Raw genomic sequence first — 21369 nt, forward strand, 5'->3', positions numbered from 1 at the left:
GCTAAAAAGATGAACTTCTGATAACATAGATGTTAGTGGATTTTGTTGGTTTTAACAAAGAGTTGGCCAATTGGGTAACATTTGTCAACTAATTAGTAATCCAGTTTTATGGACGAGTAGCACGTAATAAGAAATTATTGCATGCTTTTTTAGAACAATTATGCTGAACTCGCTCACAATTTCTTCTTGGACCGAGAGTTCCATTTTTAATTAATAATCAAAGGCATAAGCCTGGAACAATACAAAGATTTTACATAATACTATCAACATAATGAAATTTGTGATGTTATACATCCATTATTAGTGAAAAACATGAGAAAACTGTTACATTTATTAACAATAGACCCATGATAAGAAATAATGAAAGATTACATTTTGCCTTTAAAGGGTCTCTATTGCCTTCAAATTCATACAACATACAAGCAACTTTGAATGTCTTCCAATACTCAAATTTTATTTTCCATATCAATTTTTCTGTCACAACATATATCACATTTTTACATCACCTAATGATAGACAAAGTTCTAAACTTCTAATCACTTACCTGTAAGGATTCACTGATTCACATGATTGGTATTACACAATATTTATGCCAACTTTGATTTTTCTATACATTTCTACACAGAAGCTGAAACTTAAAGGGTGCATAAGCGAATTAACTTGCACCCTACGGCCTCAAGACTTTAGGGCCTGCGTTGGAGGCCATCCAAGAAGATATCACATCCACAAGCTGATCCATGTCCTTCGACACTTCTGCACGGAGGACTTGTGAGTCGATGCCAAAAGTGTTCCCTACTTCTTTGGCAACTGTCTCCCATGGTGTTCCTACCGTAAGATTTGACAAAATCTCACTTCCGCGATTAACGGCATCGGCCATTGCTGGTGGAACATCTGGTAAGGCCTGTAAGGAGTGTAATAAAAATTTAAGGATGGTAGTAGCAGCATCTATAGATATCAATTTATAATTGCAAGAACTAGAAATACCTGCTGCAATGGAAGACCATGATCTCCAGGCAGCTTGCGAATTGACATGTCTAGCACTGAGCTAATTGCTGCTTCTGAACTAAGCACCTGTGCTAGAGTTGGGGTTTCATCTATTAAATCATCCTTGAATTTTATAAGAAGATTCCTGGATATGCCATAGTATGATTTTATCTGAAGAAACAAGAAACAAAATAGCACATAAATACAATTTTATTTAATGTATTCCTAACAACCAGAGTTTCAATAAGAGCCTCACAAACTTTGGTGTTTGGACTCTATTTTTGTATAAAAAATAATCCTCAGATAACTATCAGTTGAAGTTGATGCAGTTAGGAACCTAATCTAATTTAGAATTTAGACAAGGATTCTGAACTAACTACAACAAACCAAGATGCTTGCTGAGAGGTTATGCGGCATAAGGGATAAAATAAATCCTTCTCAAAATTACTTTAATGGGAAGCATATTAACAAACAGAGATGTCACATACAAGTCGACGTGTTTCCTCAGGCCTTGGTATAAACTCTTCTCTTCCTTTGACCAAATCCATGTACAAGGGGGGGAGCTGCTCAACTAAAGGAAGAACCTGTTTCATAATGGGGGGACTAACATTTTCGAATTGTTTCAGAGTCATCTCTGCCTGCAAGTGTTTCGTGTGTGAAATTAGCCATCTAAAGAAGTAACATCAATAGAAAAAGGCATATTTATCAGTGCTTCCAAACAGGATGGAAATTAACAGTTTCCCCACACTCAAAATATTAAACAACAAGGATTTTGCTGAAATTTATGCAATTAGTAAATTACTTTTTGCACTCAAGGGAAATTATAGTACCCTTTGTTGAGTGTTGAGACATGGTCAAAAGATGAGGAATTCCCCTCGTATTTGCAATATAGCACTTGACTCCCTAACTTATAAACATCATATAGCAACAACCTCCCTTGAGAAAATCTAGGCTGGTTCATCTTTTAATTCGATGGTAAAACTCTCCAATTCAATTTCCCTATCCTGAATTTCAAAAGCTTTTTGCAAGAGAAACAAATTGTCATCATAAGGAACCTTTATTTTTTTATATAAAAAATGCAATATTGCAAATTTGTCTTTCACATAAATAAAGTAACACCATCTTAAGTTTCTAGGAACTTGACTAAAACAATGTGTTACAGTATCATGTTAAGAGTTTGACTGAAAAAAAGGTCCTGTAGTATAGACCTATAGGATTATACACCAAAAGGAGCAAGATATTTATAGAATTTTTGTCTACATCTTAATATGACCGTTCTTTCATCTCTTCCCCTTCTTTTGTCAACTTGAAGGGAAGGTTGTTGTAATACGACATTAATCAGTGAAGGAGCCAAAGTCTATTTAACATACCTCAAGGGAGGTTATTGATTTTTCTCCTATGAAACATAAATAGATGTCTTCTCAATATCCGAGCAAGGTAGTTTATGTAGCAATACTGACCCCTGCACGTAGAGTTGGTGAAGCAAAAATATCTGATAGGAGTGGACCAATGCTTTGAGCCATTGGGACAATAACTGGAGAGAACAAAGGGACAGCTGAACTTGCTTCCTATAACAATGGAACAAAAGCTAGTCAATCAATAATAGCTTATATAGGAGATACTAAGAATTCTTCGCATCTTGCTTACTGCCTAAAATGGTAGAAATACTTATAAAATGAACAATGATTAAAAAAAAGAAGAAACGTTCTATTCAACTTTGGTACACCACAAAACTAAAGTGACCATATTTCAAATGAAGACCTCAAAACCTTATTGAAACAGATTTTTAGGAAAAATGTTGCATCTTGGATCTTTGACTTTATACCAAGTCACTGCATATAGTGACAAATTTAGGTAGATTGCACAAGGATAGGATAATCTTCAACTTTCTCGTTTTTTCCACCCACGAATTTAGATACACATTAAAGGTCAACAGTAAAGTTTTTCAAAATTTTCCCCTATTTAAATACCTTGTTGTTGAATGCCATCAGAACATTTCCACTTCTTTGCACCGCATACCTTGATCCTGAAACAATAAAGCAATTTATTGAGACAAACAACTTTAAATTCATTTATATTCCACAATCAACTTTGGCAGAAGATCTCAAACATACCTATCAGAAGGTGGACAACTGATCCCAAAGAATGGCCAACACCGAAAATGGGAAGATCTTGGATCTGAATCAATGAATATACTCAACGTTTTAACTTAAATAGGAAAAACTAAACCAGAAAGAAACTGGCCCTTGAATCATAAGTAGAAACTTACCGTTTCTTGCAACGCACGGCAGCACCTATCAAATTTGAACTGTACTTCATCTGCAATCAGGAAGTGATCAAACCCACTAGCATATGGTGTTGCAATGATCACTACACCCCTAGTAACAGAAAGGATTTTGCAATCAGCCTTTTTCATTGACAGATCCTAGATCTATGAGTGTCAGTCTCACATGATCCAAACATAAGGATAATTAACACAAGAGAGGAGAGTTTGTTAGGGAATGGATATGAGATATTGCAACAGTTCTATGCTAATATAACAATATATGCATTTGTAATAAGAAATTAGAAAGAAAAAGAAAAAAAGCTTTGGGGACACCCTATCAACATGTTATTACAATATCTTTCAACTGAATTGCCTGATCAGATTGGAATTCGTATATTTCATGAACAAAACACAGGTACTTACTTTTCTGAGAGACGCTCAAGAAACCACCGATAGGCAAGTTGAGGCGCAGCTCCAACAAATATACCTCCAATAAAATGTGCAACAAACTTTGGTTTGGAACTTTTGGGTTTGATAATCCATGCTCCCTGAAAAATTGTACAATGAAGATGCGCTAAATTGATTAAGAATACTTTTGAAAACAGAAATGGTATGGAAAGATTTAATTGTCTCTAGAAATGAATTCTTGAAAGCAAAAGTCAAGTTGTTGCATTTGAAGTTTAAGGAACTCACAGCTACTAAGTCAGGACAGGGTAAATAATTACTACTTCAAAAAACAAAAAGCAGATTAGTTTCTAAGGAAAATCAGTTTTCAACCATATACAAAAATCAAGTTGTAAAATCAAAATTTTCCAAAATTAGAAAGAAACATACTCAAATTATAAAAGAACATTAAATCAAAATAATAGTAAGCATATACCTCCAATTCACTCCAATCTCTGGAACCCCACCAGGCATCCTGTGATTGTCTAACAGAATCCGTAACCAACCTGGAATCCAAGAAAAAAAAGCCACATTTTTTCCCCTAATTATTTTATTTCCATTTGTAAATGCTGGTAAATGCTAAGAAAATAGTCAAGTTAGTCATAAATCCTAACATTGCAAGAGTCCATCAAAATAATCCCAATATTTGAACACTATCATAATCTTTCAATCAGATTAATCACGATATTTTCATTTCCTAAGCTAAATTAATCCAATTAACGGATTGCAAGGACTAAGGTGATTATATTTTAAATCTCAGAGACCAAATTTAATCATCCTTAATTATATGTGTTAATCTTTGATTATAGTAACATGACTTACAAACTAGAATCAACTAAGAATTATAATTAAAAAAAAAAAAACGAAAAAGTGAAGCTTTTACCTTTCAATTTGGGAGTAAACTTGAATTGCGTTAGATTGGGGTCGTTCAGTGTTGTTGTTGTTGTTGTGGTTGCGGTCGTCGACGTAATTATGGTTGTTAGAGAGGTTGCAAGAGATAGTGGCGGGAACAAAACGACGCGTGGTTGAAGGCGAAAGCGAGAAGGAGGATAAACGACGGTTAGAGTATGCGTTTTGGTGTTTGAGAGAGTAAGTAGGAGAGAGTGCAAAGAAAGACGTAGCAGAAGCCATAGCTGACAGTTAGATCATCCCTTTCTACTTTCAAGTTGCAACTTGCTTTTAAACACACGTTCTAAAAAAAATAATTAAATAAATTAAAAAGCACCAAATTCCGAAAATTTTAGATGTTGTAAGGAGTGAAGTGCCAATTTGAAGGCTCTCTGTTTTCATAAAAGGTTTAGTGAATTCCCAACCGGCGGCCTTGAGAATTATTTCGAAAGAACAACGAGGCTAAGAAAAAAATATCTAATTTGGTCTCTGATATTTTCTTTGGGATTGATTAGTTTATGTGCCAAAAAAATAACATTAATTTTGTTTGTACAGACGCCTCGTTGTCCTTTCGAGATAATTGTTAGGGACCGGATTGAAGTTTTTTTGTCAAGAACTTCGTTGTCTTTCAAAGTAATTGTTAAGGGCTATTTTAAATTTTTCTCAAAAAGAATGTCATGTTCACTATATTAATATTTGTGAATTGTGAAACGATACAGTTTTTCTGATAATTTTATCATTATTTGCTAACATAAATCGTTGAATTTTCATTAATTAGATTTTAAGTGCCAGTCTAAAATGTTAGGGGTCTGTCTTTAGTAAGCTCAAGCCTTTTGAGCTTTTCTAATAGACACAAAATATAAATTAAAAATATACCCCACATGGGGGTTTAATAATAATAATAATTTTTTTATGTTTTAACTAACAAAACCCTTAATCCAAATTCAGCCCCACCCCCAAACTCACACCCTAATTCCCAATTCCTTTCCCCCTGTTTACTCACCAGTTGCCTCACCAGTTGCCGCCACCTACTCTACTCTCCACTGGTCTTAGCATTCACCGTCGCCGTTCAGCCAAGCCGTCGCCGTTGCCGTCCAATCCATCTTCCAGCGTCGTTCGTAGGCTCTCCCTCCCCGTCTCCTCTTCTCTCTTCTCTCTTCTCTCTTCTCTCTTCTCTCTTCTCTCTTCGAGTGGTTGTCAGCGCTCTGGTGCTCCATTCCCCCTGCATCCTCCACTTCCAGAGTAACAATGGAGCCTCAGACTCAGGTATGAAATTACTTCATTGATTTAATTTTCTTTTTGTTCCTTTTATCTTCTTGTTGCATTCCTCCAATCCCTTGTATGAATCTGTTGTATTGCTTCCTTTCGTTGATTTCATTCAATTTTTTTGTTCTATTTATTTGTTCTGATTCACGGATTGTAGGCTATATTTGTTCTGTTTTGTGCTACAAGTATGTTGGCGTAGCTAAGATTCATGCCAATTATTGTTCTATTGGTATCTAACATAGTGAGGCATGAGGCTTCATGGATTTTACAAACAATGGTACGAGAATGGATGTGGTTGCGTAAGAAGTAAATTTCTCAGTTCTTACTTTTTAGTGATGTAACAAACTCTGATGTTCTGGTTTTTAGTTAACCTGTTCTTATATTCTGTCTTTGAGTAACCAATGTTTAGTTAGTTATGCAATTTGCATTAAAAGAAGAATGCCAAACTATTTATAGATGATTCTTTTTTAATGAAATGAGTAAAAGAAAATAGTTCATCTAGATCATGATTTTAAAAAAACAGCTTCTTTCACAGCAGTGCAAAATTAAACAAATTACTTATTGCAAATTAATTTTCCTACACTTTTTTTAAAATTCCCTGAACACTCTCTTTGCACACAGTAATTCCCTTTCTTATACATGCTTCATATTATTACATCACTGCCTTGCATTACAGGTGTTCGATGAATTGCCTGACCCATTTCATATGTAAAATTATTAGCTCTAATTAATTTTCAATGGATATTGATTCAATACTAGTTACCAACTTGCCATTTAGTTACTTTTCAATTATAGAACCAAAATATTTGCCAAAAAACTTTGTAGAATAAGGAGTGATCTTTAGTTAGAAGCCGCCAACATTGCTTCCCCAGCATAGCTAGATTGAAAGCTCTCAAGTTTTTGAGATCCTAGACTGCCCTTCTGACTTTGGCTTTCTAGTTGTGCTCCACGTGAAACATGTCATTCTTTTCTCCTCACCTCTTTGTCCCCACTAAAGTTGGTTCTTCGTCTAATATACATGACTCTGAATAATTTTTTAATATTTATTTACTGTGCAAAAGTAACTATGAAACGTAAATTTAAATAGCATTGACTGAGAGAACTGAAGGATTGAAATTGAATAGAAGGTTGGTTTTTCTTGTTTAGGTTGCATTGTTATGTGGTAATAAATTAATACTGTTTATATAAATTGTTTTCTTATGATTATTTTGGGGTCATTAAGACTTTAGAGAACTTGAACTAGCTATTGTGATATCTGACTATCTGTATTCGTATTTAGTTAAAGTATAATTGTTCTTGTTCTCTCTAAGGTTTGATCTTTAAGGTTAATAGTGGATTGGAAAAAAAAAATATTATACTCACATATAACTGCTGTTCTTTTACTTGCTTTAAAATTTTAAATGTTATTTTGTTGTTTTATTTTGTGCTGAGTAATTCCAAATTCGTGTATTACTGCAACTCTGCAGGAATATTTGTCTCCTAAGAAGACCCACAATGTTGATTTATGCTTAAATTTGAATTTGTTGAATGTTATCTATTATTATTGATATATTTAACTATATCCTAGTTCAGTTTGTGACTAAGCTTTAAACAGATTTCTTGTTTAACTTGAAATGATCATGTAAAAATGCTGTATCGTAATCCCTCTTGTTCACAGTATTGGTTTGGTTTCATGAACCATAAAACTGGTTCTGAAGTGGATCCAGTTTGGATTTATAAAAATCCAAACCATGCCCACCCATATATGAATCTATATAATTGATCTTAATCACCAAAATATGAGACGAGATAGAGTTTAAGCTGCCATAAGAAAATTCAGAAATTAGTATTGTGATTCTTTTTGAAAATTCAATGGTTTTTGGTTAATTTTGCTTATTAGATTATAAATTGTACCTAATTTATGCTATTTTTTTTGGGTAATTAATGTTAGTCACTATAAATTGCAGGAAGCATCAAATAGTCAAAGACACACAAGTGATCAAAATGTGCATAATGTTAGTGATCATGTGGATGAAGACGTAACTTCTGATGCGGTGGATATGGATCAATATCGCATAAACTCTTGGGAAGATATTGGTAAGATTGATTTTTCAAGTCTATCTATGAAAAATATTTGTCAATTGCACTTTGCTGATCTTGGCTTGGCATTCGAATTTTATAATTCATATGCCAAGACGAGGGGCTTCAGTGTGCGAAAGAGTAGGAGTAGAATAGTTGATGGAAAAGTTAGAGAAAAAGCATATGTTTGTTCTTGTGAAGGGTATAGATTAGAAAAATGGAACCATATGAAAAATCGAGTTAGGGAGCCAAAACCAGAGACAAGATGTGGTTGTATGAGTAAACTTCATGTTTTCTTTGATGCGGTAATTGAGAGTTGGGTAGTGAGAGATTTTTGTGATGAACACAATCATGATCTTGTTGTTCCAAAGTTAGCAAGAATGTTAAGATCTCACAAGAAAATGACTGAGCCTGACATTAGTCAAATGAACCATATGAAAGAGGTGGGGATCAGCATACCAAACATATTTGGGTCATTAGCTAGCCAGTGTGGTGGGTACGAGAACGTTAATTTTTCAATTAAGGATATGCACAATCAAGTTGCGAAGCAAAGAAGACAATTACCTGATGATTTAACCTCTGCAATGGCTTACCTGGAAATGCTAGCAGCAAGGGATCGAAACTTGTTCTATAGTGTTGAAAAGGGCAGAGAAGGAGTGTTTCGGCAAATTTTTTGGTGTGATGGCCGGTGTCAGTTGGATTACGATCTGTTCGGAGATGTGCTAGCATTTGACGCCACATATAAGAAGAATAGATACAGATTGCCGGTGGTAATATTCTCGGGAGTTAACCACCATAATCAAACCGTTGTATTTGGTGCTGCGATAGTTTCGAATGAGAGGAAAAGCACCTATGTGTGGTTACTAAAACAGCTTCTCATAGCAATGAAGGGAAAGATACCGACTTCAGTAATTACGGATGGTCATCAATCGATGGCTATCGCTATTCAGGAGGTGTTTCCGAATGCACATCATAGGTTATGTGCATGGCACTTGATGCGTAATGCAACAAGCAATATTCACAAACCTCAGTTTACGAAAATGTTTACAAAGTTAATGCTAGGTGATTACGAAGTTGGTGTGTTCGAACAAAAGTGGGAGGAAATGGTTGGATTCTTTGGAGTGGAAGATCGGGAATGGATAGCAGATATGTATGGGAAAAGAAACATGTGGGCTACCGCTCATATCCGAGGAAAATTCTTTGCTGGGTTTAGAACGACTTCGAGGTGTGAAAGTCTACATGCTGTCCTCAAAAGATATGTTAAATCACGCTATAATTTGACAGAATTTGTTCAACACTTCCAGCGTTGTTTGAGCTACATGCGGCACAGAGAGGATTTGGCAGACTTTAAATCATCAACTGGACAACCTGTGATGCAGACACACTTTCAACAATTAGAAAGGTCAGCAGCTACCATTTATACCCGGCAAATTTTTGTCTTGTTCCGTTCAATGCTCCACAAGGCCAGCACATTGAAGGTAATATATGAAGAGGAAAAGAGTTCTTGCAAGATTTATCAGGTGTCAAAATTTTACAAGCCTAATATGATATGGCATGTGTCTTTTCACGGAGAGCAAGATGAATTTAAATGCTCATGCATGAGAATGGACTCCATAGGTATTCCATGTAGTCATATACTTGCTGTTTTGGGTTTTCTAGACATTGCAGAGCTGCCAAAATCATTAGTGCTGCGAAGATGGACTAGAAAAGCGAAGGAAGGCATTAGTGGGTATGATGACATGGGCGGCTTGATGGAGGATTCCTTGGCTATCAGTCGGCGTGCATGTTTGGCACATTGGTGTAAACAAATTATGAACGAAGGGTGCCTAAAAGGGGATATTTTTAATGAATCACGAGATGCATTGGTAAATATACTTTCATGTATTAGGGCTCATAGCGGGGACAATAACATGATGGAGGAGCATGCGGAATACATGTATGAAGACCTTGCAAAGAATGGAAGTACTGAGATAGAGACCACAAGGAAGCCTAAGCGTTGCAGCTACTGTCGCAAGGGTGGGCATAACATTGCTACGTGTTCTATGAAGAAAATGGATGAAAGGACTCCCCAATTTGATGATGACGCTGCGGAGAATATTGAGGGTGAAGACTACTCCTTCGTAGATGCTGAAAGTGATGAGTATGTTCACACTGAATGGTTTGAGGAGGAAGATGTAAGTTCAATACATTTAAGTTCAAGTATATTTTGTTACATATAATATTGTATGGCTAGCTCATAAGCCTTCCTATTTGCTGTTTTGATCCAGGAATATTTAGATTCCTCAAGGTATTATGAACAGAGTGGTGGCGAGACTGAGTCCTCAATGGATTACGATTCTGGTGGTATAAAATGTTTTAAATTTTATTTTTTATTTTTTGTTATACTTAGTTTACTCTTTTTAAACTTAAAAATATGTTGCTTAAATTTTAGGGGCAAATGATGATGATGATGATGCAGAGTTGTGAACCATCCGTTGCAACAATCAAAGAGGAGTTTAACAGCACTTTTTTTCTGTTTCTATTAGTTTTACTGTTGGAACTTGGTTACATCACTCTGAATCTTAAATACTTTAGAACAGGAGAATGAGTTATTCATTTCAGATAAGGGATTGTTGTTCCCTCATTAATCTGCAACATGCTTGTGACCTGACTTCATTGCATCCTTATTTGAGCATAAGCTATATTGGTTTATCTTTATTTGACAATAGTTCTCTCTTCTACTGGCTCTTATTTTGATTTGTAGAAGAATTAATTTGTCCTTTTTACCTTGGTTTCTTTAATGATTGTGTGCTGACTCCCTTCCTTATTTAGAATTTGCACTTGAAGTTATATTTTAGTTCTTACTTCTATTTGTCATTCATTAAAGCTTTCCTCATATTTCATCAAATGATTAGCCTCAAAATTTTCAAAAACAGGAATCAAGTATGTTGATCTCTGGGTGGCCTCTTTTATTCTTTTCATGAACATATTTGCTAGCTCCAAACTAGTAAATTACTATGAGAGCTTAGTGTGTGTGTATATATATATATTTGTCAGGGACTATACAAGTTTATACTCTTCTTAGAACTCATTTTGCTAGAAACTTGCTACTTAGAAATAGAGATTGAAAGCCAATGTTGTAAGAATAGTTTGGGAGAGCTTTTCGTATAAGATCTACTGAACAAAAATTGGGTACATATGCTCAAAAGGATCAATTTTCAAATTCTGCTCAACACAGTTCCCATCCCTTACTGTCATGGATTAAGAGGCTAAATGGCTAATACTTCATAATTTTGAAACTTCCAAGTATTCATAAACATTAATCCAATTCAGTTTTTTATGCTAGAATTTTAAAGTACCTGCCATATCATATCTTTGATTTACATAATACATTAATAATAAATGTTTTAAGAATTTGTCAGACAGCTCTTGAAAGGGTGACTATGAGGCTGCACTTGAGCACTATGTTCTTGCAAGCATGGCTATGTCAGAAAATGGCCATGAAGTAGATGTTGCCACCATTGATTTGTGATTCAAAGGGTTGAAGCTTTTGAAGAAGGCTTTGAAGATATATGGTAATGCACCTGGACAACAAAGCACTGTTACAGGGATTGAGGCTAGGACAAATGGGGCTTGCTTGCGTGCAGCGTTATGCTATAAATGAAGCCGCGGATTTGTTTGAAGAGGCTAGGACAATATTGGAAAAAGAGGATATAAGCTATATCGTTAACACATATTGACTTGAGTAATGTATCCAAAAATAATATTACAATCCAAGTAATTGCTGAAATAATATCCACATAATCGGATCCATGCAGGACACCATATAAATTAAACAGTATAGCAAATCAAAGCCATAATAATATTAATAATGTTGTCAAATAAGACAGAGTTCAATCTAACTGCCTTCATATGATCAGATCACCCTTTTGGCATTTTCATGGGAAAGTTAAATTAAATTATATCACTTGGACAGCAACTTTGCGTGGATCTTGGCGGGTTATGGTTGTTCGATCTAGTTCCATGACATCATCCTCATCATCTGACATATCAAGACATATATTTGAGTCCACATCCATATTAAATATTGACTTGCTGTCACTCTTTTTGATATTTTCCGTAATTTTGCATGTCTTATGAGGGGTGGTGATAGGATTGGTCTTGCTGTTTTTCAGAAGTCTTTCATTCTCCTTCAACTCAGGCTTGACATAAATGGAATTTATGCGTTCAATCATGAACTTCAATAGAATTTGTTCCTCTCGTATACTATTGTTAGCTCTTTTGATGTCCTGCAGATAACAGATAAATCATAGGTAATTTAAAATACAACAGCATTGAAACTTAAAAATAGGACACAAATATTTGTTGGTTTTACATACCTCTAAATCAGCCATAACTCTTCTCTCAAAGGAGTTCATCAGAACACTTGGTGGTGCACATGAGTTGGGTAAACTGAACCAATAATGATAATAGTAAGATATAATTCAACCAATAGTAGTAGCAAAAATAACAATAAACGTAATGAATTGAGTGTAGCCTTTACCCATGGCTATTATTGGTTGCCATTGATCAGAGCAATTCTCCCTCTAGGTTTTTTCTTCTGAACAGACTCTTTTCTTGCAAGATCCCGTCACATACACTTCTTTAATCCATCGATATCATCTCTGCGATTTTTTTTTCAATATCAGTAGAGATATGACACAATCAATCCATTAATTGAAATTGATTTGATTTCTTAAATGCAGATTCTCTTTCTTATTTATTGTTCAAAATCTTCTCTAATTAAGGTAATCAATCAATAACAGAAGAAGATGAATGCGTGATTAAAGGAGATGAGAAGATGTAATTACCTAACAGGGCATACACCACATCGATGATGAGTTGCTTCGTCGCCATCTCCCACGCCGGCCTTCTCCATTGTTGTGGTGCTTCCCATTTTCCCTTCTGTTCTCACATCATCTATGTTGGGCATCTTCTTCCCCTTTTGCGAAGCTTCTTCCGTGAGAGTGAGAAGCAAACCCTGACCCCCAAAATAAAATAAAACAAGTAAAGCAAACTGTTTTTAAATTTTCAAAATTCAAAATCGAATATATGCGTTATTACTAACCTATAAACTATAACGTAATTTTATTTATTATCACTAAATGGAACATCATTTAATCCTTTGATTTTTCATATTTGCAGTTATTATTATAGATTCATAATAAATAAAATTATATCAATATTTTAAAGATTAAACCTTTAAAAAAAATTATTAATAACTTTCTATTTTTAATTTTCTTTCCTAAATACAAGTACTTTTGTATTTATTTCAACAGTACTTATACTTACAACTTCTTAATAAAACGGAAAAATAAAATATCTATACTACTGACCTAGTAGATAACTCGTATACATTTTCATGGTGCACTGTTGAGGTGCGCGAATTACATTGATACGTTCGAACTAACAGCTCTGAAAATTTGATAATTAAAGTTAGAAATAATTCAAACTAAGCTAAAATAGACCAAACTCAACATTAACTCACTAAAAGCTCACAAGATAAGTCAATTGTTTGGATATGAAAGACTAATAATAAAAGTTATATTAGGCTAAGTAATTTTAGCTAAGCCAAACCAAACCAAGGTCAAGTTTGACTAAAAGCTAAAAAGTTGCCTCGAGCTCATGAGCTTAGCGAATCGAGTTGTTAACGACTTACTAGTTGTTTAAAATAACATACATTCACTAATATCTTAAGAACAATCAAGTCTCAACAAATTACAATCAACAGGTTATAAACCGGTTGTTGTTAAGTAGTTAGATAAACTTCTAGTATTTTTTATAGTACAAAGGGAGATCATAATGTTCCTCCACTTTAGAGTCAACATATTCACAGATAGAGAATGAAAAACAGGCCATGAAAATCCTGCAGTATTCAACCCTTATGGACTCACAAAACATTGGGTCAAGGTGGCAGCAGAGGCAGGAATCTCATTGATGACACTAATTAATTTTTAAGTAGTTAGATAACCAACTAATTAATTTAATTTTATTATATCATTTATTCAAAAAATAATCTTAATAAATATCATTTATTGTATCATGCGCTTTAATAATATCTTATGTGTATTATTGGATTTGATTTTAACTTTATATTATGTGCTTTAATTAAATGATCTCATTACTTGTAATAAGTAATCAAAACCTATGACTAAATAAGAATTTTTAAATATTAGTTAGCTGCTCAATGTCTTTCATTTGAATCTAACAAATACAATATTATAAAATGGTGTTGCCACTTAATGATTGGAAACAACCAGTTGGTGAGGCAATTTCTGCTGTATACTTAGTCTATTGAAACTAATTTTTAAACAAGAATGCTTGTCTTGGGGAAGCATTTTTAAAAAGAGCCACTATTATATGTTTTTAACTTACCAGTATCACTCCACCCAAGTGTATTATTTTATTCCTATGCACTTCATTAAAAAAGAAATGCCTTTTTATTCATGATCACAGTAGTTCTACACTATGCAAATAGTATTAGTTATATCACCGATGCAAAGATAACCAAGATATTGAAATTGTTGGTTTTCAAAATCAAGATGCCTATTTAGCCCCTTATTGGTTTAACACTTCAATGGATTATCAATTCTCAGTTTCCTTAGGACATCTTTTACCTCAGTAATCACGAAAAAGAAACAACACCCTTTTACACAAAATTTGATTCTTCATTATTGTCTACAACCAAATCTGTCATAAAGATATTGAAAATAACAGCTGAAAGTTTTGATGATTCATTATTGAAAATGATGTTCTTCATTATAATTCCCTCTGGCTTCCATTCACTCCATTAAAGTATTATTCCTTCATTAGTTCCCTGTTTTCCAGTGCTTTGCTTATTTTGACCATGACCATGGGAAAAAAAGAGAAGCTTCCACACATGCAGTAGTCATGACCAAATAGATAAATATAAAGTATGTGCTGTACACTTCTTAAATTCCAGAGACTAAGAACTTATTATATCACAAGATGTATGAGTACCTCATCTTAGTCTTAATTCGTATGCATGTTACAATGTGCATAATTTCATTTTTCGTAATTATATTATTAAATGCATGCATGTCCAATTGAGAGTTTTCAATTTTCTGTAGTTTCATCTTTCTATAAAATTAACTAAACAAAGATTCCGGCAATATGCTAATACCATATGGGCTTGTAAGCAAGTCATTTATGCAATGCATAAACTTCTTGAATAGACAATCAATGGAGTGTGTACATTTCATTTTTTGAGAAGTAATAATAAACAGCATCAAAATACAAACGAAATACATATATATTAGAAAAGATATGATGGGTACATCAAATTCTAGACTTTAATAGTAAAAAAACTAGTGACTGCTATTAATAATTGGTCTGAATTGATGATGTTTCTAACCGCATTATTAGATTTTCATCTTCCAGATCATATTATCAACACTGCAATTATGAAATTTCTCCAATGCTTAACTGACAGAACCTGTCCTCAAATCTACCGGGGGAATGAAGCAATCTACTGAGAGACCTGGGACATTGAATGCAACCTCTTCAATTGTCCATGCCTCTTCCATTTTTGTTTTGGTATGGCTCATAGCCATCTCCCCAAACCTGAAAAGAGTTACCACAGAATGCCCATTTTTGTTTCATCTGCCAGAGCACAAATCCACTGGACTCTGCGCACCCAGAGGCATTCCGGTTTTTCACTACTCTAGTTACAATTTCAAACTCAGAAGCTACCATCCTCACCTTTCCCATTGCATATGTATTTCTTATTGAAGTTTCCTGCAAGCATAGCCAGAAAAAAACACAAGACATCAAAATCACTAGTTTAGATTTTGAATAAAACATATTCACATTTATTTTCTGATGCAAATAGAAGAATTTGGCATCCTTAATAGTAGAGAGGTACATCTAATACTTTATAGGAAGTGAAATGAATTTTAACTTCTGCACCAGGACTTGATAATCTTGTATTTGTTAGATGCTCAATGTCTTTCATTTGAATCCATCGAAGAAATCAATTAAAGGCAATACATAATAATAATATCTTTAAGACAGTGTCATAGGTAAATCAATTAAATAAAAATATGGCATACATGATGCAAAACTCAAGATTTTTATGTAGGGAAAAGAACAGCAAAGACTTACCCCCTAGCATTGCACAGAGAATCAATTTCATCAATGAAAATTGTACTTGGTGCATATGCTCTTGCAAGATCAAACAAATACCGCACCATGCGTTCACTCTCACCACGCCATTTGGAAGATAAAGTTGCGGAAGAAACATTAAAGAGAGTGGTACCGCATTCAGTAGCAATTGCTTTAGCAAGAAGTGTCTTCCCAGTTCCGGGAGGCCCAAACATGAGAACACCTTTCCACGGTCTCCTAATCCCCTGTCAGAATCACATATAATGAATTGCACAGAAAAGGTCTTTCCATGACAACAACAATGGGATAGAAATACAACAACAGCCTGCTTAAGGCCATCGAAACTCAGCATAACAAGAGAATTTGTGTGCATCACTACACAAGCATGAGAGAATTCCAAGTAAAAAAAAAGAAACAGTAGCATGCAAGATTAATTCAAATTTCAACATATAGCGATACAACTACCAAGAGAATAAAAAGCACCAGACATCACAAAAGATCCGCATAAAATAATCTAAGCTCTATACATTTTACACAGTTCTTAGATACAATAATCCTCCCTCTAAGTTTTTTATTGTTGGCTTAATTTTCAATTCTGATCTCCATTCTCGGCTTCTAAGGAAGCAAAATCCAACAATGAAAACTGAAGGGTATGCATAAAAAAGGTTAATTAGCAAGGTTTTGCTTTCCAAGAGAATCACGCCCTTCTGTTCTGCTTCTCACAATTCTATGGAATACTTCCCTGATCGGAAAAATTTAATCGGAAAATTCGGAAATTAGAAGTTCAATAATGCACAAAAAAAGATTAAAAAGAGAGAGGAGAGAAAGCTCACCGAGGTAGATCTCTAAGGATCCGCTACCAATTTTCCGACCAATACAGAACTAATTTCCAACTCGAGGCTCCATTAAAGATCAATTTCTTTTGAGCAAAACCCTACAAAAGATTCGAAAATTTGAGAAGATAAACGAAAGACGAGCAACAGAGTTTGACCAAAACCCTACCAATTTTCGTTGTGGAAGAAGGCTTAACCTAATAATCTTACTAATTTTGATATATGGGTCTCCCATCGGTAAAAATGAGGAGCAAGGAGTTTAGAGTCCATCATAGCAACCCTATGATGAGGAAGACAGCCTTCTCTCCCCAGACCCTTGCTACAACTGGTAGCATCACCCCTCTTCATGAATCGCTGCAGGATTTGAGACTGCTACGAGAGTTGTTCATAGGTACCAACTGAAATTCGTGCTCGAGTGTGAATTGGTAGCTCACAATCTCTGAATTCGCATCGCCAGAAGACTTAGAAAGGATAGACAATTCTTCGGTGGACAGTGAGTAGAGGAAGAAACGGAGGAAAGAGGGGGTAGAAGAAGAAACGGGGTTCTTCGTTTGACGAAGAACACAGAAGAAGTGGGTGGAGGGAAGAGGCAGGAGCGTTTAGTTCTGAATTTTTATATTGGGCAATATTAAAATATTAAAAGAGTTGTTATCTTTTAATGTAATTTTTAATAAATTAACAATGATTTAAATATAAACCATTAGATCGTTTATTAATTTAATCTAACGCTTTGAATCTAATGGTGCATCAGATAAGCTCATAAGAGGTGGGCTGATTTTAGACAGACCCAAATGTTAGTATCGGACAAGAGAAATTAATTTGGGTTGGTTAAGTGGTCAGCATATTTGTTTACTTAAATAAGTGTTGAAAATTCGAATTCTGTCTTATGTATATAGTAATTTATTGGCCAATAATAAATCCTTAAATAAAGTTCAAATCCACTTTGACTTATCGAGATAAAAGATATTGTAAAAAAAAAAAAAGTATTAATAAGAGTCTAATTGTGATGACTATAAAAATAACTAAAGTATTATTAGGTTGTCTTATACAAATCAAGAATAGAGAGTGAAGTTTTTTTTTTTTTTTTTCCGTGAGTAGTCACATTGACCTTTATTTTGATTGGGTTGGTTTTTTCTTTTTGTTTTGGTATGTGGTTAGGTTGGTACTTGTTACCTTAATCATGTTGTAAGAGCAAACGAGTAAAGACTAAAGACTAACATCCTTGTGATGAATGTTAAGAGTTTTATCTACTACTTAACCTCTTATACCCTCAGCTAATTTTTGAACCCAGATACACTTATTGCAAGACATTAATAATCACTAGACCATAGTCTTGTATGAATGAATATTAACTCTTATTTTTTTGTTAATGAATATTAACTCTCTTTTTTTTTTGGTTCAAGGAATATTAACTCTTTAGTGTGTTTTATGTTGATCTTGGGCCTTCGTTTAGCACACGACCCATTGGGATTTTGAAGGTTGAAGACTTTGACCAAGACTTATCTAATATGGGAATTGGTTATAATACATTAGTTGAAGAAATTTTTGCCAACAACTTTTTCTTACAACATTAAAAACGTTTTTGTTAGTCCATGCGTGTTGAAGAAAAGCCCAAACCCCAGAGAGAAAAGAAGGGCTTGAAATGGGCTTCATTATCAAGATCACATATCAAGTTCATATTCGTTATTCACTCAAACCAAAAAAAAAAAATCATTTTTTTTTATCAAAGATATGAAGACTCGAACCCGCAACCTCTTAATTGAGTATGGAGAGACTATTAGTCACTACTTACTTGATCGTTGTAATGTGATGCAATATCATAGATTCATGGTGCCGTCTAAAGTACTAAAAAATTGTATAAATTTTATTTACTTAAAAATATAGGTTTAATTTAAACTTAATTTTTATCAATGTTAATTGTAAAAAATCATTTAATGTAGTTACAAATATGTACTAGACTTTATTTAATTAGAAAAATATTAAAGACCAACACATTTTATCAATATTAGCTAATACTTTTAGTCAATATTTTATTTTTATACCATTAGAATTATAATTTAGGGTTTAAAATTTATAATTTAATACTTAGAACTTATAATATTGACTAATTGTTGGTTAAAAATAATAACTTTATTAGTTATGTAATATTATTTAGAGTGAATACTTTACCCGATCCCTGACAATTACCTGAAAAGGACAACGAGGCCTCAAAAAAAAAACACACTCAATTCAGTCTCTAATTTTTTTTTGAATTAATTAGCTCCTATGCAAAAAAAAATAACATTTACTTTTTTTTTTTTGCGCAGGGACCTCGTTGTCCTTTTGAGGTAATTGTTAGGGATCGGGTTAAATTTTTTTTTGTCAAGGACCTCGTTGTCTTTCGAGATAATTGTTAGCACTGTTTTGAGTTTTTTTCTATTATTTTTTATTTAATTAATGAAGAGAAAAAAAGAAGGGGACAATTAGTCTTTTACCCTTACCAAAACCAAATCTTTCACCGACATTGTTCTATGAATCAAGCAATTGTCAATTCCATAATCAATTCATGGATTTCCTTCTTGCCCTAATTCTTGGGTCATGCCTCCATAGTCAATACATTAAAGCACAACATGTAAAAGGGACTTCTCACATGGTCTTTGTCTTGGATGATAATAATAGTAATAAAATTAATAATGCAACAAACATACTTTGGTACATGTACATGTGATAAGATGTTATCACAAATGATTGAAATTGTGTATTTAATGTATTTCTAAAATCATATCAAACTATATTAAATTATACATGACTTAATTATTTATATATAACATTTGTGAGATATTAATGTTATTGAAGTTTATATACTATGAAAAATAAGTACAACAAACTAACCCATTGTTAAATATAAGTCCTTTTGATGATTTGTTAAAACTTTAATTTTAGGTATATTATATAAGGTTTTCTTAGGAGAGATGCAACTATTTTCAGTGATCTCATTACAATATCATATATATGATTTATTCTCTTATATCACTTATTTAGTTTAAATCTCACTTTTTAAATGAATACTTAGTAATCATATATAATAAAGTCAAATGAAAAATGGATTTGGTCAACCTTTAAAATGTATTTAGTTTGTATTTTCATTTTTAATATTATTTATCATCAAAATTTTGTAATAAAACAAAAACAGAAAAAAAATATTATTTTAATTTTTTTTACTTTTTTATATAAAATTTTTTAAATAATAAAAATAAAAAACAAAAATACAAACCAAACACATTATTTTTATTTTTTATTAAACTTCACACAACAATGAGTTAAGCCCTATTTTAATCCTAAATTAAATAAATTTTACTGATTTAATTCTTGATATTCCAATTGTGATAATTTAGTCTTTCGTTTCAATCTTTATTTAGCGCCAAAACACATATGACATCATTTGATTATGTCCAGCATAGTAAGGATTAGGTCACATCACTAATGGCGTTGAATTTCGGTAACAAAAAATACACGAAGAATTAATGTAATATACTTTTTTAAATCTAAAAACTAAATTATCACAATTAGGATTTCAAAAATTAAATCAGTATAATTCGTCAATTTCAGATATCAAAATGGGAATTAACTCCACAATAATACTTACCTTAGAAAACTTAAATCCATAAATAAATTAATATGGTGAGATCTATATGTATGTCCCTCTTATAATAGTAATAGTAATAATAAAAAAATAATACAATACATATTATATTTGATCATTTGTGATTGGTGACAAGCCATTGAAGCTTCTTCCATTGAAAGTTGAAACCATGGACGTGGAACTTCTAAGCACCACACCACCAATTGCCACCACCATTTAAACACAACCTTCCTTAACCTCATATAGCAAATAGCAATATTATTTTATTTAATATTATATGTTAAATATTAAATACATGTATATATCGTTTTCCTTTGTCATTTTTCAGAAGGGAACCCAGATATTAAATACATGATAGTGAAATTTATCTTTAACGACATGCCACGCCAATTCCTTTGTGACCTCACAAATATTTAGCCCTTTACCTCCTCAATTTTATTTTATTTTTATTAAAAAAATTCACAATTTTTTCCATGATTTTTAATGTTTTGTTCTTGTGTTTTTTCCTCCAACCAAGAAATATGGGATAAATAAATGGTAGTAAATGGTACACATACAATATACACTTTGTATTATACTGGAAAAGATATTTCTTCATGTTAGTTGTGTTTTTATCCATAATACTTGAATTTATTAATCTACTTTTGGCCAATTGTAAGAAAATTATTTAATTTTGATTCTAGTAAAATTTTCAGTGATATATAAATATAATTAACAATTATATTACATATATTTGTAAAATATGACATTAATATCACCTGAAGTTTGGGTGATATTACATTATATAATTTTCTATTTTCTAAAAAAAAAAAAAATTAATGCGCTGTCGTTGTAAAACCGTTTTACACGCGCATCCAATTATATAA

At 33.1% G+C, this 21369-nt stretch overlaps 3 protein-coding genes and 1 long non-coding RNA gene across 8 annotated transcripts; 1 reads left to right on the forward strand and 3 right to left on the reverse strand.

Moving 5' to 3' along the window:
* Positions 1-433: 433 nt before the first annotated feature.
* On the reverse strand, positions 434-5073 carry LOC112719696 (uncharacterized). The gene is made up of 10 exons (XM_025770358.3): positions 4578-5073; positions 4131-4200; positions 3674-3798; positions 3254-3362; positions 3099-3162; positions 2955-3010; positions 2445-2552; positions 1473-1622; positions 985-1155; positions 434-901 (listed from the first exon to the last, which is right to left on the reverse strand). Exons 1-10 carry the CDS (start codon positions 4823-4825, stop codon positions 668-670), a joined length of 1335 nt encoding a protein of 444 aa, XP_025626143.1. The 5' UTR covers positions 4826-5073; the 3' UTR covers positions 434-667.
* A 363-nt stretch (positions 5074-5436) lies between these two features.
* On the forward strand, positions 5437-10613 carry LOC112719698 (protein FAR1-RELATED SEQUENCE 5-like). Of its 2 annotated transcripts, none has more exons than XM_025770359.3 (4): positions 5437-5848; positions 7795-10080; positions 10174-10249; positions 10338-10613. In XM_025770359.3, the coding sequence occupies exons 1-4, from the start codon at positions 5831-5833 to the stop codon at positions 10370-10372; spliced, it is 2415 nt and encodes an 804-aa protein (XP_025626144.1). In that variant the 5' UTR covers positions 5437-5830; the 3' UTR covers positions 10373-10613. The 2 variants fall into 2 exon arrangements, with proteins under 2 accessions (XP_025626144.1, XP_025626145.1); XM_025770360.2 differs by having other exon boundaries at positions 5502-5848; positions 10174-10246.
* Positions 10614-11602: 989 nt separating this feature from the next.
* On the reverse strand, positions 11603-13048 carry LOC112719699 (uncharacterized). Its single transcript, XM_025770361.3, has 4 exons — positions 12736-13048; positions 12429-12549; positions 12265-12337; positions 11603-12174 (listed from the first exon to the last, which is right to left on the reverse strand). Exons 2-4 carry the CDS (start codon positions 12449-12451, stop codon positions 11845-11847), a joined length of 426 nt encoding a protein of 141 aa, XP_025626146.1. The 5' UTR covers positions 12452-12549; positions 12736-13048; the 3' UTR covers positions 11603-11844.
* A 2029-nt stretch (positions 13049-15077) lies between these two features.
* Positions 15078-17511, reverse strand: LOC112719700 (uncharacterized). Of its 4 annotated transcripts, none has more exons than XR_003161877.3 (4): positions 17051-17511; positions 16882-16982; positions 16049-16293; positions 15078-15682 (listed from the first exon to the last, which is right to left on the reverse strand). It is a non-coding gene; the product is annotated as an uncharacterized lncRNA (long non-coding RNA). The 4 variants fall into 4 exon arrangements; XR_011868007.1 differs by having other exon boundaries at positions 17092-17508; XR_011868008.1 differs by having other exon boundaries at positions 16049-16790; positions 17051-17508.
* Between the last annotated feature and the right edge of the window lie 3858 nt (positions 17512-21369).

This window comes from Arachis hypogaea, chromosome 11, assembly GCF_003086295.3.
Source record: "Arachis hypogaea cultivar Tifrunner chromosome 11, arahy.Tifrunner.gnm2.J5K5, whole genome shotgun sequence".
Taxonomy (NCBI): domain Eukaryota; kingdom Viridiplantae; phylum Streptophyta; class Magnoliopsida; order Fabales; family Fabaceae; genus Arachis; species Arachis hypogaea.